Source organism: Camarhynchus parvulus, chromosome 3 (assembly GCF_901933205.1).
Source record: "Camarhynchus parvulus chromosome 3, STF_HiC, whole genome shotgun sequence".
Lineage (NCBI taxonomy): Eukaryota > Metazoa > Chordata > Aves > Passeriformes > Thraupidae > Camarhynchus > Camarhynchus parvulus.
This window is the reverse complement of record NC_044573.1, coordinates 86,611,702-86,637,327: the sequence shown is the minus strand read 5'-3', so window position 1 is coordinate 86,637,327 and position 25,626 is coordinate 86,611,702. Positions and strand designations below refer to the sequence as shown.

The window sequence follows — 25,626 nt, the reverse complement described above, 5'->3', positions numbered from 1 at the left end:
AGCCATAACATCCCCAGTATCAGCATGCTGCTAGAGAAAGCAGGGAATAATAGATGGGCATCCAGGAAGACAGTCAGCATCCAAGCAAAAGTGTCTTCTCTCCAAGGGAAACAGTAGTGCCATAGGAAATAGTGACTTTTTGAGAATTACAGCAATTCACTCCTAGAAGAAAAGCATTGTCAAACTAATTCAGCAGATTATTATAAACAAGGGATAAGAGATGAAGCTTCCTATTGCAGAGCAATGAGAAAAATACTGGTGAAAAAAAATGTCTGTCCTCTCACTGAGCAGCTCAAAGATATCAGTGGGTTTTAACTACCAGAACTAAGAATGTAAACAGCTGCTGCTAGTCACAGCAGCACTAAAAACATGGTCTGTTACATCCTTGGTTTTCCCCTTAAGTCTTCAGAAAAATTCTTTCTGTGCTGTAAGTGCCATAATTTTGAGAAAATTATACCATGTTTTCAATGCTTAACTCTGACTTATATGCAAAATATAGCTCAGTCTTATTTAAACAATCTAGAAAAACACTTCATACATTATGCATGAGTTCTTCCACAAAGATCTTGATACAAATTATAGAGAAACAAGATACACTGAGTGTTGAAAGTTTTGATAACACTGAATGATTAAATAACTTCACAGTACATCAAACTCTAAGGTTTTCCTGGGGAAACTCTTTCCTATGCTTCTCTCACTAGGCAAGCCAAGGAGACTCAAGCTCTCAGTAATGAAGAACATGTTGCTGTACCAACAGCAAAGCAAACACAGGCAGAGCTTACTACAGCTCTCCAGATGAGGAAACTTCTGGAAAAGGCATTCAATACAGACCACAGACATTTCCCTTCTTAGGGACCCATACCTTGCTGAGAATGTTAAATTTTAACTTTTTCTTAAGACCACTAAAACCTTTTATGATCCCAGTCAATCCTGAAAGTCCATGGGATCTGCTGTTCCACCTGGATCCCTGTAAGTCTATGGGACCTGACACAACTCATCCAAGGATATTTAAAGAGCTGGCTGATGTCATCACAAGATCTTTCTCAATGACTTTTGAATGGTCTTGGGAATCTGGGGAGGCCCCAGCCGGCTGGAAGCTGGCAAATGTTGGCCCAATTTTCAAAAAATGCAAGAAGGATGAACTTGGAAACTACAGGAAAAGCAGGCCTGTCAGTGTCTCTTCTATAACTGGCAAAGTTATGCAGAATATTATTCTGAAAGTTACTGAAAAACACCTGAAGGATGACAATCATTGCTTACAGCCAGCATGGCTTCACAATGGGAAAGTCCTACTTGTCAAACCTAATTTCCTTTTGCAACAAAGTAGCCACTTAGTTGATCAAGGGAAGCCAGTTGCTGTAATCTTGGATTTCAGCAAAGCTTTTGATATGTCTCTCACAGGATCCTTCTGGACAAAATGTCCAGCACTCAGTGTGTGTGAATAAACACATCATGGGATGGGTGAGCAACTGGCTCATGGGTCAGGCACAAAGGGTGACAGTGATTGGGGTGACACCAGACTGGTGACCTGTCACTGGTGGAGTTCCAGAGGGCTCCATCTTGGGCCCTGTGCTCTTCCACATCTTCATAAGTGATTTGGATGCAGGACAGGAAGGGATACTGAGCAAGTTTGCAGATGACACTAAATTGAGGGGAGCTGTTGACTCCCTTAAGAACAGAGAAGCCCTGCAGAGAAACACAGACAAATCAGACAGCTGGGCAATCCCCATCCATATGAAGTTTAACAAGGAAAAGTGATGGATCTTGCACCTTACCAAAGAAAGGAATTTGAAATGATGCCAGCTAATTAATCAGCTGGTGATCAACATCCAGGTCACAACAAAACCTTGTGGCACAGATACCTCCTTGTTATAATGAGGTGCCCAGTATATCAATTTTGCCTTTTCAGAGCCACATAGAATACTTTTCTCCTTATCTATAGAGGGATTGCTACTTCTGGTCAGGGCCTGTGATCTTCCATCCCTCAGCTGCAGAAGCAAACTCAAGTCTCAGGCTTTCTGGAAACCTGGGGAAGCTGCTATGTGCATAAGCCTTTGGGACTTCCTTAAAACATTTCATTCTCTTCATGCTTTTCTAAATACCTAAGCCCAGAGCTCAGCTGTCAGCAGAGTTCAAGCACAATACTAATGCTTCATATGCCACTTTAGTGCTTATCTAAAATTTGAGACAGACTAATTATCTAACTTTTAGACTGAAAGGTCTGAAAGTGTTAAAAAGCACATCAACAAAGTTACCTGTGGGAAAATGCATTTTGCAGAGAGCTGGCTACAGCACATCCATGGAAGAGAAAAGCTAAGAACCCTGAGCATTGTGTAGAGCTGTAAGCAGCAAATGTGCCTTGTCTGGTGAAAGAAACTCATGTAATTCACAGAGCTAGATAGCATAAGGAAGAGGGCTTCAATGTTTGCCCTCAGAGAGGTCAGCAACTTGAAAAGAGGGAATATTGCTTCCCAATCTGGTCTCAGCAGTTTTTCCCCAGTCTTGCAGGTTAGACCCCTTCGTTCTTCCAGAGGCTAGCAGTAGTTTGCTCCTCTTCATCTCTGCCTGAGCAGCTAAGTTTCCTGCTTCTGAAGCAGCATCTCTTTCTGCAGCCTCAGCAATTCCATAAACACAAAGGGATAGGGCCCTGGAGATGCCATAAAAAGCTTTGTCTACTGCTGGGATATCTATTTACAGTTCTGTAGGAGGACAGCTACAGAAGATTCTCCAGAGTTGTTCAGCCCTGTCCCTCAGCAAGTGCCATTTTTAGGTCTGTCACCGGGGATAAAAAGAGGGAACTTCTCTGTAAACAGAGTTCACATAACATATGCTGCTGAAAGCTTCCACCAGCACTTCCCACAGCAAGCACACCATTTAGGGCTTAAGCTACAAAGATTACATTCATGACTTTATAGTTTCACATTTAAAGCAGGAATTTAAAAGTTTTGCAATTTGAGGGGGGAAAAAATAAAACTGCAACCTCCCGCACTGTTCTGACCTGAATTTGTTTTATTATCAGAAATTAGGAGAAACACTTGGATTCTAAAACTATATTCCTATGCCTTTAAATGGTTGGCAATTTTCTGAGGTTTTGATGCTTCATTTCTGAAAAACTATGACAGTCTCATCGTGTATTTTCTTCTAGAAAACCTAGTACTTCCAAGCTCCATTTCGAGCATCATTTTTGTCTAGGGCACACTGGTGAGGATATTGGGTACGGTAGGTACAGGATTGTTAGACCTCAGATTCCAGGATGTTTGATCTCCAGGCCATCAAAAAGTTGGATTTGCTATGTCCATCTGTGGAAACAATCTCCTGAAGTCTTCTGGGATTAGTACATTCCTTCATACATCTGGGAATGCTTGGTTTTCATCTGCTTTTTTGTTGTTTTAGATACAAACTGTCAACATATATTTATCTTTTGAAAAGTCTGCAATTCTGTCTCTATAATGTGTGTAGTGACAGAGCCCCTTTTTTGCTAACAATTAGGGTTGCAGTTTTAAAAACAACCCAAGACATGTAATCAAAGGAATTTTGTACAAAGAATTCTATACCACAGAATAAAACATAATTCAGCTATGTGAAAAAAGTTTAGAGAAGGAGAAGATGGGATAGCTGTGTAAGGATGCAACTCATGTGTGAAAAACAGAAAACTGAATAAAGCACATTAAAAAATGCTTACCAGAATTTGTAAGAGAGGAGGCAGATACATTGCACATCACTTCCATTAAGCAGGAAGAACAACCTGTTCCCATTTTCATGTCAAGCAGCACAACTGCAGAGTGATTCCAGCACTTTCCTGAAAGGTGTCACTGCTGAACAATGGTACCCAAAACAGGGACTACTGAAAACCAAAGGCAAATGATCACACCAAGAAATGCTGAACCCAGCCCCTACACTGGATCAATATGATTGATCAGAAGAACCCAACACCATTCTTTTTCCCTTCCAAATGATTCAGCAGATCGGAAAGGAAATATTTTGGGGGCTGGAGGCAAGAATTGCTCATATGGAAATTAGTGAGAAAGAAAAAAAAAAAAAAAAAAAATCACAATACATTTGTCCTGTAAATAAACAAACCCAAGATCATTTCTGCCACTGTGGTGACCCAGGAGAGACTTGTTCCTTCACTGGCAGTAACTAGTTACAACTGCAGAAAAATAATCTTGATTAATTTCGCTTCTGTTCAATGGTAGGGGTGGCTGAAAAGGGAGACAGTAAGCTGTCTAACCAAAGCCTTCAATCACCCACTCAAAAGCCTCTCCTGTCTTTACAGGAAGAGCAGGGAAAGGAAATAAAAGAATGAGGCAACTGACCGGGTGACTTGGGGTTTTGTCAAGTGGTGTTTTGTTTGGTTGGTTCTTTTTCCTCAACAGCACTATATAGAGGATGGTCTTCTTATCCATCAGTGCATCAACATTTCTCACCACACTAAACCTTGGCACAGACCTTTTACCAAGCTTTCAGATGGCAAGTCTGAGATCTGCATTGTGCAAGGGGATTTCTTTTCCCTCTGCTGAGGTCATCTCCTATGACTACCAGAAATCCTCAGACACCCCCAGGTACCACACAGCCAATGGCATCATGCTCAGAGCTGTAACCACCTCCCTGCTCACAGGGATGTCAGCTGTGCCTTGCTTTAGCAGCAGCTCAGATGCTGATCCCTGAACAGCAACAATTGACAACAGCATGGACAGGGCACTACATTGATGTCTACAAACTCTTCCAGAAGGATCATGCCAAACCCTACACCCCATTCTGGCCTTGGCCCAGCACTTAAGTTAACATTTAAATGCCTACAAGGTCCCCAAGAAGAGCTTAGCTCCTGGAATTCACATGCCTTCTGAGCAGGGTCTCATAAGATCGAACACTTCACCTCAAAACTGTTTTCCTTCTGCCACAGGGACTGTTTAGATGGCAACATCAGGCATCCTCCTTTTTTAAGTGGTATAGCAGTCAGGCCAAGCTTTCTTCTTGGGCCCAACCACTAAGAGGATGGAAAATGTTCCTGAACGCTATGAAACAAACACTGTCAGGAAGTGGAAAGTGGTTTCTGTGCTTGAAAGAAAAGAGCTCAAGAGGAGAAGAAACATTACGCATTTGAGGTCCTTTCCACAACAACAGGGCATTCCTTTTGTGCCCATATTTTTCTCCCATTACTTATTTAATTTTCCAGAAATTAATATGGAAGTTGCTTATCCCCTGGAAAAGCATTATGCTGCTGGGATAAAAGGCTCCAGAGATACTGCAGGAGGACTAAGAGCTGCAATGTGTTTTTAGGGAAGAGAACTTCGACATGTACTTGTAACATTCCGTCTTTCTGTGAAAATAATCCCTTTTCCAAGAAGGATCAGAGGTCTCCTCTGATGAGATGTGGCAGCCAGCCTGGGGAATATGCAACAAAACAACCAAACATCTTTCACCCATCCAGCAGAAGGAAAGTCATCTGCCTCAGGCCAATATACTCCAATACCATGTGTACTGTTAGGTATGTCAGATGCCAGGAACACATAGCCAGCAATCATTCCTCTGTATATAGGGATGGAAGGCAGGAGACTGCAGAAGCATCTACATTAGCATTCTGGTTCAGATTGAAAGGGTATACCTTTGAAGTTGGCCTTGAATTTGCCTCCATGATTGATTTGTATTGTATCATCAAGCAGTGTCAAACCACAAAAACAAGATTCCTCACAAAGATGCATTCCCAGAGCATCCCAGCATACTGCAGCCTCAGGTAGGCATTAGTCCATAGGAACAGACCACAGCACAAGCAAAAGAAAAACCCTATCCTAAAGTGTGTGTAGCACCAAATAATTTACAATAAAGAGATATGCTTGTCTACTGTATTTTCTAAATTAGAAATTGTCAGGATGACAATCTGATCCCACGAGCACCCTCTGCACATCTCTTACCAGAGCTATATCTAGAGCCTTTGAAGTGCGAGAAAATGAGAAGAGAAAATTAAAGTCACCTAATCTTGAAGTAAAATTTGTCCTCCACATAACTCTGCTACCATTGTCAAGGATAGGAAAAGTTATTGCCAATCAACAATGCAATTCTATTAGTTAAAACAACTCTTTATCATTCAGACTCCAAAGTGGATATTCCCGTCATCTATATCTGTTCTGGATGGCTAGAGCTGTGTTCTCAAATGCCAGAGTCAAAACAATTACTGTCTTTTCTTACACAAAAGGATACCACACTTGATAGAAACCTTCAGCTGAATCTAGCTTCTGCCACCAACTGATTAGAAACAAAGAGTGGTACATTGGTCATTCAGCCAGATTTAAGTCCTGTAAAGAATGCTTCTGGGATGAACTGTTCAGGTATGTATGACAGATGCTGCATTACCTCTCCTACTAGTTAATGCTTGTTTTGATTCCAGAAACAGCAAAAGCTTCCCCCAGCATTTCCAGTTCAACATGCATGTTTTCAACTTCCATTCTTTTCTAGTGCCACTGTAACGCATGGAGAAAAACCACAACACAACAGCACACCTGCTGACAACAAACCCCTGTATAAACAGGGCATTTGCACAAGCTGTTATGTATGGGTGACTAAGTTAATGGCTGTAAAAGCCATTTTTAGTAGCACTATTTTTGTAATCTATCTGTAGTACCTAACATATAGGTTGAGGAAATTGACACATAAGGTGTTTTGAGTAAGAGACATCAACTCAAAGGTTTCATGACAACCTTACCCTTTGCTTCATGAAGAGTTCTAAAATGCCAAACCCTATGGAAGCACAAAGGAAGAAATAAGACCTACTTGCAACTACTGAGTGCAATTGATACAGCTTCTCCATTCCTAAGGCATGCCTTCAAGGCAAAGTCAGGCTTACAATTCAGGCAAATTAACTGGTTTAGTAAAAGAAACTACAAAGACATATCTCATTTCTAAAATGAAAACCATTCACAGACCAACCCCAAACTGCAGCAGTCCCTAACTCTTGAAAGGACAGCTATGCAAGACCAAATAGCTTCTTCACTTTAAAACAACTGGCTGTGAGGTTGTGAGCTAGACCTCTTCATGACAGACAGAGTAGCAGATCAGAGTGTAGTCCACATTTTCTTTCACCTCCACACTTACAATCATAGAATCACAGAATTGTTTGGGTTGGAAAAGACCTTAAAGATCATCAATGTCCAACTGTTAACCCAGCACTGATCCTCAAATGCCACATCTACACATCTTTTAAATATCGCTAGGAATGACAACACAGCCACTTCCCTGGGCAGCCTGTTCCAATGATGACAACCCTTACAGTGATTTTTTTCCTAATATCCAATCTAAACCTTCACTGGTGCAACTTGAGGCCATTTTCTCTTGTCCTGTAACTTGGGAGGAGAGATCAACCCATGTACAACCTCCTTTCAGGTACCCATAGAGAAAAACAAGGTCTTCCCCTCAGCCTCCAGATTTTCTCCACACTAAACCAACCCCCTTCCCTCAGCCATTCTTACAAAAACTTGTGCCCCAGACCCTTAACCAGCTTAAACTCATAAATACATCATCTATAAGGGTTCATATAAACTGATTTGTCATTAGTGTGTACTGACCTTATTTCAATTCAAGTAAGAATGCAGCAGTATGAAAGAACTCAGGTTTCAGTATTTATTGCTTATTTTTCACCCATGCAATTTTTCAGAACTATTTTAACTAAAGCAAATTGAACATTTCTTACATGAACATTACTTTCATTCACTGTAGCATAATATACATACAGTCACATCAAATAAGCTTCAAATACACAGCCTCATTTTATCATTGTCCAATTCTACTCCTCAGTGCTTTCAATGTTTTCTTCATGATTGGTGCTATTTCTTCAATAACAACAACAAAAAAAAAGAGACCAGTTAGGATTACAGCTATGAGCAACTTAAATTGGTATTAGTACAATATTAAGCATATATTAGGCAGAAGGTTAAAACAATTAAACTGATCATCTTAGGAAATGCCACTTACTTTTGGTAGGCTTCTTTCCATCTTGAATCATGACACCTGAGCTAGAACTTCTACTGTTGCCAGCATGTATCAGATTTGATAATGTGTTATTTCTGTCTCTCATTTCTGGAATCCCTGTTCTTTTAAAACAAGCAAGTTAAGAAAAAAGTTAGCATTTAATATCAAGCTACTATTTAATATCAAGCTACTATTTACTCTGGCTCATTTTGAAAAAAAAATCAAAACCAACGGCCTGATTTGGTACATTTAAGGAACTTTATACATTTCAAAGTCATAGGATAATTCAGGTTAGAAGGGATTTCAGATGATCATCTTTTCCATTTTAATTGTTGAACAAATATTACATTTATAAGATTTCATGTCTTCTATTAGTCTTTAAAATCAAATAATCAGAGTTTGTGACAAATCAAAATGGCCAGCAATACCACTGTGATTCATAATGCCCTGTGCTCTAGTTTGCACCTTGTTTTTCCTCTTTGAACACAGCTTAACTGCTAACTAACTCATTGATAGAAAATGAAGACAAATGTTTAAAAACAAAACCTCTGTACCCGACTAGCAAAAGGCACAATAACTAACTAAACATCTTGTTGGAATCCTCAATCAGCAAGACAAGGACTGAGGCAGATACACATACAGAGCTGGTGCCTCCTGCTAAAGACCATTAACCCAACACAGCATTAAAGTGTCAGCACAATGTCACCAAGTGTGGCCAGCCCTGTACTCCTCAGAGCCAGACACTGAGCATTTTGCCACCACTCAGTACCACTGCACCCTGAGTGAGAATAGCAGCCTGCTAAGGAGCTGCATGTCTGCACACAAATCCCTAGCAGGACTTTTTAGCTCCTGCAAGACCAGCCTCTCAAGTGAGAATTTCACCTATACAAATTCTGCAGCTTAAAAAACCAACAGGTCAAAGTAGTGAAGTTTAGCTCATTGTGCCTAAACAAACCCTTTGGTTCTCCAGAAGGCAAATCAATGAGTCTCTTCCAGCTTCTTTCATGTCTGAGAAAAAAAATCATGCAAGGCCTGGTCTACATCATTCAGCTACTGGTCCAGAGATTACTGGAGCACAGAGGACATATGTACTTGTATGCTACTGTACTTGAAGCACCTAAACTGGAAAGGCAGGTCTGTCACAATACAGAATCAACCTCCCACAGAGCAGCTGAAAGCAAAAGCGCAACTCAAAGTGCCTTAAGCTACTGCCTTGGTGAAGGACTATCTTTTCAATGGAAATAGGAACAGTATGGAAAGAACCTTCCAAATCTCACCAGCTCAAGGTACAGTTATGAAAATTTATCTGGTATAAAAGCTGAGTTTAAGAAAATTCTTACATCCAGGCTGCCCTTCCTAACCCATACTTACAACCACCTTGAGCAGCAAGTTTGTTTGACTCAGCTTCTGAAATTCACAGGGGAGAAAAAGAGTATTAAAAGTTCCTGAGGTTCATTCTGGTCAACTGAATCACACCAGGCAGCTGACTAGGATTTTATCAAAGCAGGAGAACATGTGAGGCTGCTAGGCAGGTTAATAGACCCAAAACATCAACAATGGAATTGCCCTAGGATGCCAAGCAGCTTTAGTGCAATCTGGAGAAAAGAAACAGCGTCCACTTACACTCCAGCTGGGAGAGTGAATTCACTGGCACTTGTGACAAATGTGCAATGACAATGCACACATGGCAGAAGAGTACAAAAGACTTAAAAGGCAAGTTTGTTTCTAGCTACTAGCCACTTTAAAAAAGGAAAGTAAGTAGAGTTATGTAGAATTTTAAAATTTTACAAGCATGATTTTGAACTGAAAGACACAAACTCAATAGCATAGTACATAGCACTTACTTGCAGTTCCCTGTGGGATGAAGATGGATGACAGGTCCTGCTGCCCCATGGATTTCTTGCTGTCGGCAAATGTTCCTGGGTGGTTTTGCTGCCCCAATCACATAGGCCATTTTTACTTGCCTGCCTAATATAGAAGCAAGGAGCAGAGGATACATGACTTTTCACATCCTTTATGTCCAAAACTCTTTGCATTGCAGCTTAGAATCTTTAGTCCAACCAATAAGGTAAGAAAGACTTGTCTAATGCAAAATATTTTCAGGATACACCAACGTATTGTATTAATGCATCTGTTTATTTTTAAGCAAATTTTAATTTAAGAGTAACAGTGTTTGTTTTTGATGATTTCTCCTGGAAGTACAGCATTAGTACTCACTGCAAAGAAATCACTAAACCAAACATATTGTCAAGAACAGCAGAAGAGATTGGGTTCTGTAAGTGGAAGAGCTAACCAGAGATTTTACCTTTTGGTTTCTCAGACTGAGCTGAAAGAATATTTTTTGTAAGGATCTTCAGTTTTTCTTCTCTCTGATTAAACAGTCTCCAGTACATTTCACGCCAAGACTCATATTCCAGAAGGCTCTCATTTTTAAAGTCTCTTTGGCAGTGTTTTTTCCACAAGTGGTCAGTCTCTTTTATAAACATCTAATTTAAAACACAGACATCTTAAATCAGAGATTTAAAAACAACATTTTCAATAGTACCTATTCTCTGAGCCTACAGACACAACCCAAACCATTGGTGGAAGAAGGTGCAGAGCAAATCCCACCACAGGTGCTGACAAAGGTACCCACACTGTGGCAATGCCATGCAGGGACATTGACTGCAGCCTGGAAATCACACAGCTTCAAGCAGCAGGGCTGGAGTCAGTGAGCACTGTTACAGGCCAGACTTGTGTCTGCAGCACAGGCTCAGGCCACTCCAGCTCTCAACTTAAAGCACACAGAGGAAAGGCAAACTGGCCCTACAAAGGACTGCATACTCAGAACATCAATGTCCAAGTGCATCATGGAGACCTGACAGTGCAGATAAATCTACCGTAACATGCAATCTCACAGCAGCTACTTCCTGACTGATATGCTTTGCAGACTTAATATTTTATACCTGGAATACAGTTGATACTGACTCTCCCAGCTATTTCAGTGGTAAATACTATGGTCATCTTTTTTTCTTTCTTACTATCAGAAACACTCTTGCATACACACTGTCTTTCACTTAGTCATCAGTAGTAATTCTCCTGAATGTTTTAAACTTGAGAAAAGGGGACTTAATAATTACAGCTGAATTCAAAGAAATTAGTATGCAAGATAGAAAACCAGTGCAGCCCATGGAGTTAGGGAACTCTGTGGTTTCCCAAATTTAACAAGGCAGAATTTACCAGATTACATTTCTCTACTCGAAACAACTGCTCTGGTGTGCAACGTGTTAGCACAGGCTCAAGAATTTCAAAGGGCACACCTCCTGCTTCTTGTAGCACTACAAAAGAGGACAGTACTTTCAGTATCTCACTTATTTTACTCAATGGGTAACACCATTCAGTTTAAAACTAAATAAAAACACAAGTTAATTTTAGCAAGAACTAACACAACATCCTATGCCAGACTATGAAAATATTTATAAATCAGCAGTTCCATACTGACTAGCAGTTATATTTGAGGATGGATAAAGCATCTTTGAATAGTAATTGCCCCATCTTTTACTGATATGCATAATTTCCCCCTCTGCCTATGCAATGAAGAATGTCTTGATCACAACAAACATGGGAGTGGAGGGACAGAATTTTTAGTTTATCATTTATAGGACATTCTTTTAAGTAAACTTGGACCTTTAAAAATTGTAAGCTTTCAAAACAAAGCTGTATTTTAGCACAGTCATCAATCAATTTCTGCAAGTGCTTTTCAACCTGCTCCAAGTCATCATTTGTAGGGAGGGACGATATATTTTAGTAGGCCAGTGGTTGGCATGGAGAAAAAAAATCTCATACCCTTACAGCCACAAGTGCTACAAATCCCCTGAAGTACTCACACTCAATATTGTTGCGAAGCATGCGGACACACTGCTCATACAGTGTAAGCATCTTGGAAAGGCAGACTGCCTTGGAGCCAGAGTAGACCTGCATTTTGGAGTTCAGTCTCTGCCCTGTGAATTGAACTATCTCATTGACTTGCTGGGGTGCTTCTACAGCAGGTACTGTGAATGCTGCAAGCAAAACATCAGGCAGGCTTTAAACATTCAGCTCTGAGATAAACAAATTACTTTTACTTACACATACAAAATATTTTCTTAATTAAAAGTTACTGCATTACAGCATGGGACCCTTGCATGTATTGTAAACTGCAAAAGTCCATTCACCATCATCTAACTCCAAGAGGTACACTGCAAGTGAGCTGCACCAACTCAAACCAGCCCTGCATCATTTATCTCCAGTCTACACGAGCTGTATTCACATCTCAATTGCTCTGTTACCCATCCACAGAACTTTACTAATCCTCCTGATTAGAGAAGCCAGAAGCTTCAAAGCAGCAATGTTTCAAGATCCCATCGGTCAGAAACCACATGAGAAGAGCTGCTGGGGAACCACTAGTACTTTATGTCACCTACTTATAATGATACTAATGGTTCCTATGCCAAAGCTGGAACTAGTGCCTCATATATTTGTTTTACCTAAGATCATTTCTGCTAAGGCTTTGCCTGCTCTAAGTACAGACATGAGTAAAGATAAATGGAGCCTGTAGAACAGCCGCTTGGTTTATGCCTTCTCTAAGTCTGTGGTAACCTTCCTCAGTAAGCCATTAGAAGGAAGGCCTTATAACTCCCTTCAGCTTCAACATGATTTCTACAGATGAGGAAGTGAGGCCCTTCTTTGCCATGGATTGATGAGCTAATACAGCTTATTGGAAAAGGGGATAAAACATTTCTATGCAGAGCTATAAACACCTGCACTATTTTATATTTATCAGCCTTGTATATTACTTACCTGTAAAGTCTGCAGCATATGGGGGAGATGATTCTGAGATGCCTGGCAGAGTTTTAGGTAGTGGAGTATTAAGGAGCTCTTGGAGGGATGCCACTTTGGCCTGTGCACAGTTAAGAAAAGATTGCTTCAATATTATAAATTCAGGGTTAACCAGGTTTAAAATAAGCTACAATAAACACTCAAACATTTATGCAAATCCCAAAATTAACTAGAATAACTAGAATTCTTGCTTTTCTACACCAACATTTAGTCACAGGATTACTTTGTAGTATATACTTTCATATTCCACTTACCAACACTATACCACAAAAGGAACTGAGTGGGACATCTGCAATTAGCACACAAAAAAGATTAAAGAACAGAGTAGATATGTAGAGCTAACAGGCTTTCAGATAAATCACTACTGAGGCATGCAGTGAATGAGGCAAAACTGCAAGATGACAAAAGCATAACTCTAAAAGACAAGAAACAGCTTTATACCTAGTCCTATCAAATCTCCTAGATCACACTCAGTAAGCCATTCAGCCTAAAACATTCACAGCTAATTCCCCAAAAAGGGATTTAAAGATGCAGCAGCTTATTAAGTATGGGTCCCTACAAATGGATCAGGTGCAACATCCAGATTGGGTCTCAGGTGTCCTCCAATTGCAAGTCAGGCACTTAGAGCCCAAAACTTGCATTCCCTGCATTTTATTTAAGTATCTATAGTAACTTTTCACAACTGCTTGAATGGTTGAGGTTTTTCCTCAAACACTTTATGTTAGAGTATCATACATAAGCCTCTACATTAATATTTCCCCATCTGGGACAGAAGATACCACATTCAGATTGCAGATCTTCCCTAATAAATAAAGCCTAAAGCTTTCACATCACAGTGAAGATATAAATCTGAAGATAACCCTAATTTTCAGTGCACAAAAGGTCTTCATTTAAAACGTCTAATTAATAAATTTTTTTGCTTACACATTTTCTCAGAGGAGCTACTTAAGCTTTCTGCATTTCAAGAGACTAGGACAGCTCAGAATATTATATGTATAATCTAGTTTTATATGCAATAATGCACTAAAGAATGTTCAGTTACACTGCAAACATTAACATTCACTATTAAAGAACCACAGCATCTGATGAAAGGACTGTTCTATACACAAAGAGCTGCAGCAGCCACAAACCAGGATGGTCAAGAGAGAAAAAAGGTGGATGTCTTTCCAAAGGTAACTGCCTTTGCACTTTGCAAGTCAAATGCAGATTAGTTGGTAAGGATCAAACACCACAGTATTATTGGAAACAATGCTAAAAATACAAGTAATTAAATTTAAAACTATCTCTATCTCTTTTCTACCCATTATTGTCATTATTGGCAATTGCAATGCAGCTGATACAGAGTCATGCAATCTGTTCCTTAAAATAAACACAGATAAATTTCAGTGAAATTAAAAGTCTAAAGCACTTGTTTGTCTGCTGTTTATCTGCTTTTATCTCAACCCTGTAGTGATTTACCTTTTTACTAGGAATTTCTGATTGATCACTCTCACATTTTTTTACATCTTCAACTCCCTCTTCTGCCTGAGAAAGTTTTGAAGTCTTTTGTAGTAATGAGCTGTTCTTCTCTTCACTGCACTTTCTTGGCCGTGCACCTGTAGAACAAGCTTTTCTCTTTCTTTTGTTGGTAACCTCATCATAAGTAAGATAAGATTCAAAAGACATAGTAGGGGGTTCAAATTCCTCATCACTAGATGATTTGGCTTGGTCTTTCATGACAAGATTTTGTTTTGGTTTCTTCACACGTTTAGGATTTCTCTGTTTGGAAGCATCCTTACTAGGCTTTTCTTTCAGGGACAATAAGCCTTTATTGGCTGCAGAGGAATGCTGCTTTTTTGAAATTTTCTTTCTCTCTGTGGAGGTGCTCCCTTTGAACTCACTTTCTTTAGCCTGAGAATTGGTACCCTGGGAAGCATGCTTAGAACCACTGCTGCTACATACTTTATTATCACATTCTTTTGGAGACTCAAAATTTGTACTTTGATGGGTCTTTTCACTACAAACATGCTCCTTATTCAGCTTTGTAGTAATGGGAGCACTGCTGGAGCTTGTAGAGGCCAGTACAGATGTTTCAGGCTTCTCTGAAGGCTTAATCTCCTGGGAAACAGAAGACTTCATCTCACGTTTTTCTTTTTCATTATTTTTTCTTCCCCCGCAATCACTGCAACAATAAAAAAATTACATCTCATTCTCTAGCTGATGCTAAATTCTTAAACAATCTGGTTTTCCAATATTAGTAAAACCAAAAGTATAAAATCACACCATGTGTCATAGTTTTCCAAAACCCAGAACTTAGTTCTGCACTGTATTCTTACTCTTCCATTATCCATACAGAATCACAGAGCTCTTGGGTCCAGCACTGCTAAATATTGAAACAAGAACTGATAGCAAAACAAGCCTGAGCAGGAAAACAAACCTGGCAGCACTATCTGCTTATAACAGGCTGGATACCACTTTTCACAAAGCTTCCCTGCATGCTTTATAACAAAGACATGGTGCTTGAAATAACTAGGAGTCAGGAAAATTTACAGCATGTTCTGTAGGTGAAACAGATTAACAGGTCAGCCTTTATGATTTGCTTATCACAGGTTCTAGTATTTTATTTTACCGTCATTTGAACAACTTCAGATTTAAAATGCACTATTTAGTCAAACTATTCCCTTGGCTTTCTCAGCTCAACTGTTTGGAACTGTTGGAACTCCATTAAACATCTAAAGCAGAGTGGGCCTGGCCATGGCAGTGGTGGCTGCTTCAGTCTCAGAAGAAACTGCATCTCTTCACTGTGCCTCCTCCAGGGTTGGAAAGCCCTCTCAGTCCACAGGAACATTACAAGAAAAACCTCTATACAACCACATCACTGGAGAGCTGCCTCATTTAACCACCACCTCTGGGAAGAAAGAGCAAGTTTCCCAACTTCCTCAAGTACATCACGGTTTAGTTCTGTTTGCACCAGCTGGGACCTAAGAACTTGTGCCAGTCACAAAAAGCAGCTGAAGTCAGAGTACCAACTGCCTAGTTGACCAAAACTGGTTTGATTGTTTTCCTCATATTTTACAGCTGCGTTCTCTTAATTCACATTCCAATTCAACATACATATGTCATTCCAAACACCCTCCTAATTTTCCAATCTGTATTTTCAAAATACACTACAATATAATTAACTTCAAAGAAGAAAGTTCACACCTACCTTTTATTATCTGGAGAAATAAGCTTTTTCCACTGTTTTAACAGACTTTTAGCTACATTCCCAGCAGTGGCATGTTCCCTAAAACTTTTAACTGTTTTGTCTATGCCAGTTTCCTGTTGAAGACAGTGCAAGAAAGATGGGTAGAATAAATCACAACTCTCCTCCCAAATAAAACCTCCTCAACAACTGCTACAAACAGTATTAGCCTAGTATTCAGAGCAGTCCTATGGCAGCCAAAGAATAAATGCCCTCTTTATACTGCAAACAGAATTGAAGGAAGTAGTTATTTATAACCAAATATGGGGAACAAAATGCAGACTTAATTCATAAAACTGAGGGAAGCAATTTTCCTCCTTTAAATGTATATATTTCAGGAATTTCACTTCTCTCAAATGCTTAAGTCCACAAAATACATAAATTCAAATTTCTTTTAGGCTTATGAAGTACATTTGAGCATATTAGCATATATGTTGGGCGTGGTGTAATATAAAATACATCTCAACCAGCAGTTCAGGGTAGAGGGGTCAGAGCAGCAGAGTTATTTTCTCAATATCATTGTGTCTCCAAGTCTCATTCGAGTGTGTTTTGTTTAAGCAAAAATATCTTGCAGACTTTGAGTGTCTGTAGAATCACAGGTGATTTTAATAATGTATTATCAGTAAAGATCTGATTCACAAACCCTCACTTTTAAGATGAGGCAAAATATGGAATTCAGTAGGTTCACTGCAACCTGTGAATGCTCTTGCTAACAACTATACTCCTGTGAAGTCTGAGCTATACACGTTACTCCCACATAAACAGCTCAGCCTCCAGAAAGGACTTCCTTAAATCCACTTCAAGTATATTTAGCTTGTATATAATTTGAGCAACCTGATTTGGTAAGTCAGTCATTGCAAACAGATGGAAGAAATCTGGTGGGACTACTTCATAAAGCTATTTATGTTCTTCAAATGCATTAAAATATGTGGAGCCCTCTGCTGTAAGACATCACTTTCCTCTATTTGACTTGAAGGCTTCCATCAAAGTCTGTCCCATTATAAAGCATGCAAAAATTCTGGGAACATGAGTCATCTGCAGAAACCCTTTGTCATTTTAAACAACTAATTGCAAAATGAGATTATGTATTTTTATTGGTAAACAAAATAAATATTGCTTCATTTCAGCAGAAGTCTGCCTGTGCCTAGGCAGACAAATGCCTTTACCTGAATAGACCATTCAAATATCTTGGCAACTATATTCTTCCTCTTACTCTTCAAAGAATTCTCTCACAAAACCAACATTTTTCTTCTTTTCAAAACACAGACACATTGCTTATAATAGCTAGAAGCTTCACAGACCAGTGTGAGAACATCTAATATAGAATTTGACAGGATGCAGCTTGGATGAGGATAGAATCATTACTGGGGATTCCTCCTCTTTAAATGCAAGAAACTAACTTTGAGCTGCTAATGAAAGATAGGAGAGTTAGACAATTGACTTAAAGAATGGTTCACCCATATTTACTTTAAGCATTGACAAAAGGCAGTTTTACACTGAAAAGAAGCCAACCTGATTAGCAAAGTGTCCTCTATGTGCTCAGTTCTATCACTGTTGACATAATAGTGCATTCATCAAGCTGGACAACCAGCTTTTGGGAAATTATTCTAACCAAACAGGATATAAATTTAAAATTATAAATTGAAACATGTTCACCACTTCTACAAATGCACACTCTTGACATTTACATAGTAATTTACTGTAGAAGAGTTTAATGTATTATTACTGATCACTTACCACTAAAATATCCAGCGATAAATCCAAACCTTGTAGTACCTTAAGTGTTTTTATAATCTGGAAGGAAACATCAGATTTATTGTTTTAAACAAATACTTTGAAATCTTATTCTGTTCTTCTCATCCTCATTCACATATTTAATCCAAAAATACGCAATAGTGTTAAAAGGAACAGCCAGTAACTCCTGGAAAACATGAGCACTCCTTTACTGCACATCAAGCAGTGTTTGCAGTCAGTGCTGCGAACCAGTACAGTCCTGCCAACCCCTCAATTTCAGTAACAACAGAAAATCCAGTAAATAGTTTGAATTTACTGCTACAGAGATTACAGTAAATGTCAGTAACACAGTAGTAGAGGCTACATATATATATGCCTACTCATCCTGTGGCAGTGGCCCTCATTTGCCACAGAGCCAGTACAAAAGATGTATTGTGCAAAGCCATCAAGCAAAAATCAGTGAGCCTCAGAGTCAGCAGCACTACTCCATCAATCCAGGCCAAGAAAGGACAATAGAGCTGGTGCAAGCCCAGATTGCACAAAATAAGGTTTTGAAAACATAACTGCAATTTGAATTTTAAGAAAACAAGCTCGAGCTAGAACAACTGTTTTCTTTTGCACTGTCAAAGCTTACACCTGTTACCAAACTCAACACTTCCATAAAAGCAGGGAAGATTTTTTCACATACAAAATATTCATCTTTCCATGAGAGGTGTTTTGATAACAAAGAAGTCACATTTATAAGCGAAGTATAAATTTCAACAGCAGTATAACCCAATTTATTTGGCAATGGATAGCATATAGCATCCCAGAGTCTTGCAGCTAACCATACACAGCAAATCTGTCTTATCTTTCTGTCATTGTTTAAGAACGGCATTCCTCAATTTAGTGTTGCCACTAAAACACTGCCAACCACAGACATGAAACTATGCTACAGAGGTGACAGAATTAATGTACAACTGAAATACCAGCATTTCAGAGGGCTTTCACAAAGCCTGAAATACTAGTCAAGTGTTTCAGATCATTGACACTTCTCAGTATAACAGCAGGAACACAAAACACACTACTCAGAAATCTTCTGACAACAAAAGCAGCTACAATAATTTAAATAACTGATGAACTGTCATTTATTATATTAGATACTGTTTCTGAAATGGCATTGCAGGAGGTGGAAGAGGTACTAAAAATGAATAGCAAGCTCAAAGAAACAATTTACAAGCTTCACTCCAGAGATATATTGCTCTACTGTTGCTCTAAGTCTCATTGCTCCTACAATACATTTGAGTAGTGGAATCCCACACTTGACACTGATCTTCATTGTGTTCAGTGGGCTCTATCTACATGCTGGCAGCAGCTCTTCTGTAAATCATCCACCCTGAAACAGTGCTTCTGAGTCTAAACAAGCACAGCAGAAATGCTTCACAGCCTGGGAAAATGTGAGACAAGGTAAAACATACAGCCAGGACCAGAGGTAACAAATCAAACCTCTCCCAAAAAGTTCAGCTAGCTACAAAATGGCAGGAGACCTAAAAAAAAATTAAATAAAATAATTATTTTTTTAAAAAAGCTTCCTTACCAAGATTTCAGAACCAGCACAAAAGCCATATGAAATTCTGCTTATCTTAAAATAAGGCAGTCCCTAAGAAAAATCGTAATTGCTCACAATGTTGACGTAGTTTTTAATGCTTGAGATGATCAGTGTCAAGTTAGTTCACTTTTATTTAATTAAAAGAATTAATATCCTCATTGATTAAATTTATTTTGCAATGAAAAACTAAGTAACCCACTGCTGACATGTTATATTGTGATATTTAACATGTCTAGATAATCAAGCAATGCAAACCACTGGGAGTAAATCCCATTTATTTTGCCAGAGACAAACCTATTTGTGGAAGAATACTAAGGGATGTTTTCATCAAGATACAGAGAATAGGGGTTTTGAATAGTTTCTCTTGATGGATTTTGGACTAGGTTAACTCATAAAGCCAAGTTTATTTCAGAAGAAAAAAATTCAGGAAGCAGGCAATTACTATTCATACAACTTCAAACCAACAGGCTAAATTACAAAAGTACCTAGATGACAAGCATGTTCAAAAGCAGTCAACACATTTTAATGAAAAACAAAACTTGCAAAGTCTTCTAAAGTACAGACCACATTGCTCATTTTGGTTACTTGAAATGTGTATCACATTTGCAAACCTAAGACAAAAACACTGTTTCATTTTAAAAAATAGAAAAAAATGGATCAGACACACTGATAAGGTTTTTAGAAGTGATACCAATCACTTAGAAGCAGGGAACAGCTCAGGCTGCAGGGCAATCAGCAGCTCTGCCTGTACAGGACTACTACAAGACTGTTCTGTATCTGGACAAAGTAAATGGCTGCATCCAGCCTGCCAGTAGGAATCACATCTCCAAGTTCTTGGGATGTAGAACCAAACTTACTTACAGAAACAATCAGAAAATAAGCAAATAAAATTTGTGGCAAGCATCTGTAGCAGCAGAGAAACTTTGTGTTTATCCTATTTGCTAGAGACCTCTGATTTCTCTACCAAAGACAAAGCACAAATACCAAGCTCCAGTATTATCTATTGGGCTTTGGAGAAAGGTATACTGTGATCCACAAGATATAGCAAAGTCTGTCACCAATACCAGAGCTTGCTAGAAACACCAACTTTGTTGTCCTGATACCTATATATAGTATACCATTATAATTATTGCATAAAATAAGGCAAAATGATTAAGTCTGTTCTGAGCAGGCTTTCAAAAACAAAATAAAGACTGACTATCAAGGGATCTTTCTCTAACCATTTCTTTCACCACAGCATTTGTGGCCTATCTGGCTCTTACCTCACTGGACTGGATCTAGCAATTTCTTCAGGGAAGACCTTCCATATACACACAATACATATGCAACCCTCCACTGGTTTTCAGACTATTTTACCTCACATATCACTATCAGCTATATCCTTGTGGAAAAACTCTATCTACTTCAAAAGAGACTGTAAACTTCATAGGAAAATTTTGAAGAAAATTTATCTTCATATACAATTCCTAAACTAGTCTACATAATTCCTAAATTCTAATTTATAAAGAACAATCAAAACCCTATAGGACAGGGGTTTTTTCCCCATAAAATACATTCCAAGAAAAAACAAGACCTAGGTCTTCATGCAATATAAACAGGCAAAGTCTTATGGACAAACTGAGAGCTGGCACCTACATAGTAGTGTGAGACAAAAGCAAAGATGACAGTAGGAACAAAAGCAAGTAAAGAATCAGGGAGGAAGAGAAAGCAGGCTGGAATTTGGAAAGCAGAGATCAATGGTAATAAGCAATGGGAAAGAAGCATGTAAGCAAACAAAATTTTCCAGAGCTAGAACTGAAAGCAGAGTGGTAACAACAGCTGCCAGGTGCACTGGGTTTGGTCAAATTCCACTACACCAGTGTTGCTCCACCATCCTTCATCCAAGTGCTGTACAGTCTCCTCTTATTTTCCTCTCTGAGCCTGGAACCTCAGGAAGGATGTGACCCACTAACAGGTTCCCAGACCATCTGTCCTCAGGGGACAACACTTCTCTATATTAATTCCTGTTTTCTCTCTTTCTTCACTCAATAGTTGCATTTCCCTTTCAAAGAGATCCCTATGATCCTTTAGCTTATTCTCTTCTATAACAAAGCCTGTGAAATTCCATCAGGTCAATAACTTCTGGCTGAGCTAGACAACTCATTTGAAAGAGTACCAGGACTTTGAGGAAAACACCTTAGAAAAACCCAACTCTGTCCCAAGCAGATAATCCCTATGCCCTCAGCTAACAAAAAAAATCCCTGAACAAATACCCTCTCCAAAAAAAAGCACAGCTGTTCACCTAAAACAATTGCTTAGTTTTGTGTTCAGCTACTAAATCTAATGATCTGTTAATTAACTAAAGGAGCTTTCTTCCAATCATCTTACACAATACAGCAATAAATGTAAATACTAATCATACACTTTACCTGGGCTCTTTAGTTTCATTAAGTTATGCTAGCCAGAGCTACAGCAATTCTCTGGCTATCTTATAATCTTTCCAGCTAGGCCAGTGTTGTTTTCAAAAACAGTCCTCAGAACAGGACACAATATTGCTGTGATTGTCCTTCTAATGCTATATAGCAATAGTAACATAACCCTGCTAAGCTACCCAAAGATAGCATTTACCCCATAAGCCACTGCACCCTACTGCAATTTCATGCTCAACTGGTAATACATCAGAGCTCCAAATCATTTTCTGAGCCAATGCTTTCCAAAGTACAGTCTCCTATGCTGAATAACCTATATTCACAGCTCCTAGCTGTGACTTTCCACTGAGCCATGGTAAAACATGTGTTGCTCAAATGAACGTAGCCTACCACATGATCAAATTTGGTTTCTAGAAGGGACTCACTTCATTTCATACAAATGACTTCAGTATGTGTAGCATTTCCCTACAATGTTTGTTGTCTTCTAAATTAAGGAAATTTCAGCAGCATCATGTCACAAAGAGATGCATAATCACTCTCCTACCCCCCCAAAAACCACCACAAACCCACAACCCAGCATTGTTTCCTTATGAGGTCTGGCACTTATTTTTGGCGAGTTCAGCTGAAATCAGTTTCATGTATTATATGAGGCCCGTGCCACTGCTGCTCTAATCAGCATCATACAGAAGCAAGTCAAATGCCTTGAAGTTTGCCTACACTGATTCATAATTAGTGTCAGCCAAATACAATTTGAGATAGATTTGGCAGAATGTATCTATGTAACATCTCATGGAGTGATATGGATCATGGCACCACCCTTCAATTCTACATCAGGTACAATCTTAACATCATGCATCATTCCTGTATGATCAATGCCAATGAAGACCATCTCACTGACCTTTAATTCTAGCACAGTACTTTTTTCCTCATACTTTCCCTAGAACCATAAACATCATTCAATAACTGTTCTTTCCTTTGTCAATTCTCTGAAAACTCAGTGGCTACCTATCAAAACTCACACATCAAGAAGCTTTTGAAATGGACAACTGATGTTCTTTGTGGTTATCAAAAACATTTTAGCAATATTAAAAAGTCAAAAGATGAATATTCTCAGTATGGAACAAAAGTATTTGACAAAAACAACACTTGCCTACATACACATCTGTGATATTGATTTGCAATTCTTTTCACCAATTTCTAGAACTCACCTTTTTGCCTTTAAAGATACTAACCACATAATTTCTCTTATTAGATTCAACTTCTGCACCTTTCATGGCTGCCAATTTACAGCTATCAGTTTCTTGCTTTCCCTGCCACTCCTCAGGCTGTGTTACCCATAAATATTTCTATTTCACTAGACAGTTTTACCAGGGACAGAAGCGCTGCAGCACCACCATTAGCTCCATTTTATGCAGCACCTATGCAGCTATGCCACATAAAAACATTGTATCTCCTCCCTTAATGAATCCAAATTAGCCAGAGTTGTTTTCATTTTTCACATTAGTAGAATGCTTTGAAAGTTACTGGTTTGGGATTACTTAAAAACTTACTACTTCTAGAATTATTTTCTTTTCCTTTGCTACTTCTTGTTCAAATAGTGTACCAAAACTAATCCCAAGTACAAATTCAGACACTGTAATAGCTGATTGCTCCTGTAGCATATGAAGAGATTTTAGGCTAATTGAACTGCGAATTAAAACTTCTGAAGAAGCACCTACATGGATATTTGCATTTTAGACAGATATTGTCTACATCACAATTCAAGAAGATATGCCATTATTGGCTATGAAAACAGGTATTTCTTCTATATGTATACACACACACTTTGAAAACACACTGGAAACATGATTAATAGCTAAGATTCTCATCAACTACCAAATACAATGCCATTTTTACTGCTGCCCTCTGCCTCCAACTACAAACTTCTATAAAGTTTTAATTTCTTTGAAGCCCATAAAGATAAAAGCATCCTGTATTTTCAAAGTGAATGTGACCCTCCAAAAACTTAATTAAAAAACAAAAAAAAAAAAAACAAGCAGAAACCACATCACTGTTTCGAATACACCGTCTTCAGTCAAATATAATTTATTATTTCATAAAACGTTGAGGCCAATTTGCCACACGCTACTTTGCTTCCATTTCCTTGGGAGTGCCGGCTGCTGCTCAGAGAGCGGGGCGTGCCTTGGTGTCCCCTCTGCCCGTCCAAAGCGCGGTGCAGCCTCAGCACCTGCCCTGATCGCACTCCCCACTCATCTCCGGCTGCCTCAGGGGTCCCTCATCTACTCCTCACAGCTACTGAGCAGCCCGGGCACCCTACAGGGGTTGTTTCCGACGAACACCTTAGTCCTTCTTGGACCAGGAAGAACAACAAGGCAGGGCGTGACAGGCCCCGCTCCTCTTTGATGTGTGCCGCTAAAACCAAGCAGAAGCACCTATTTCGCACAGAAAAGCTCTTATGAACACAGAAACACCAGCCCAGCAGCTCCTGCGCGGGCTTTCCAGGCCGAATACCTCCGCGGGCCGCCGCGCACGTCGCAGCCGCTCCTGCAGCCCCAGCACCCTCCGCGCGGCGCTCCGCCCTTTCTCCGCCATGGCACCGGCACCGCCGCTCCGCCCTTTCTCCGCCGTGGCACCGCCGCTCCCCCGCTTCTCCGCTCCGGCACCGTCGCCCGGGCTCCTCTGTCGCCGCCCGGCGTTCTTGTAGCCGCGCCCGCTCCGCCATTGGCCGTTCATCCCGGCCGGGCTGGTTGTTGGCTGCCCGGTTACCAGCAGTAACAGCGCGGACTGTGCGCTTTCCTCTGCCCCGCTGGGCTACATGTGATCGCACAGTGCGGTCCTGAGCAGGCACAGCGTAGCTGGGGCGAGCCCCTGCAGAGGGGTCAGCGAGCGGCCTGCCCAGGGAACGCCTCGGCGCTGTGCCCCTGCCAGGGTGGGCTCAGGCCAGCCTCAGGAGCGGCCCGGGCGGGCCCTGCGCTGCGTGCGGCAGGTGGGACGCGGACAGTGTCGCTTGCTGGTGCACATGTGTCCTGTGACGGGCAGCAGCCCCGCGGCCCGAGGCATCCCTGGTGACTCTGCGTGGCAGCGGGCAGAGAGGCTGCCTTGTGGAACGGTGCCGTGTGTTGGGGTTGGGGCAGCGAGGCTGAGCCGTGAAGCCGCGACTGGCGCCCGCAGGCAGCCCGCTGCGCTCCTGACTCGGGCACCCTTTTCTTTAGGTCCTGCTTTTTTTTTTTTTTTTTTTTTTTGGGCCTGAACATTTTTGGGACCCCGCAACTTTCAGCAGGGCTCTCCCATGGATTCCTTAAAAAGCGTGTGACAAGGAATCAGTCTTTGCTCTACGTGAACTGCGCATCTGAAGCAAGATCTCTGCCATGGAGCTTGCCGGGGCTGAGCATGTGCTTGTGAGACTCCCAAGATGAATGAGTCCCTCCTAAAAATGTGTGTTTGCAGAATTCCCTGTGAAGTTTCTATAGATGTAATGAAAGCAGGTGCACAGAACACCTCTCACCTTTAAAGTGGTGTTTGAGGGAAGTGTTAAAAAAAAGTGCATCCAGTCTTAACTACAACAGAATTTTAAGTAGGCAAAAGTTGGTATTTACACATTAGGATTGCTGCTCTTGCAGAATAGATCTTATTACAGCTTGACACACTTTATAGCAAATTCATCAGTAGAGAAACCAAAATAACTGATAGGGCAATACAGTAGGTAGAGCACTCTGGTTGGAAATGGAAAAAATAAATCCAGGTCCCTGATGCAGACTGTCTCTCCAGTTACCATACTCACGTTTTTATTTTACAGAAATAATTAACTCATTTTCACAGAATGTGGAGACTTCATCAACCCTAGCTTAAAATAG

General features: G+C 40.0%; 1 protein-coding gene across 1 annotated transcript; it reads right to left on the bottom strand.

Moving 5' to 3' along the window:
• Positions 1-7,764: 7,764 nt before the first annotated feature.
• Positions 7,765-24,941, bottom strand: LOC115902425 (elongin-A-like). The gene is made up of 11 exons (XM_030945911.1): positions 24,284-24,941; positions 17,780-17,836; positions 16,007-16,119; positions 14,278-14,980; positions 12,781-12,880; positions 11,829-12,002; positions 11,182-11,279; positions 10,268-10,448; positions 9,807-9,930; positions 7,966-8,084; positions 7,765-7,823 (listed from the first exon to the last, which is right to left on the bottom strand). The coding sequence occupies exons 1-11, from the start codon at positions 24,503-24,505 to the stop codon at positions 7,765-7,767; spliced, it is 1,950 nt and encodes a 649-aa protein (XP_030801771.1). The 5' UTR covers positions 24,506-24,941.
• Positions 24,942-25,626: the final 685 nt, after the last annotated feature.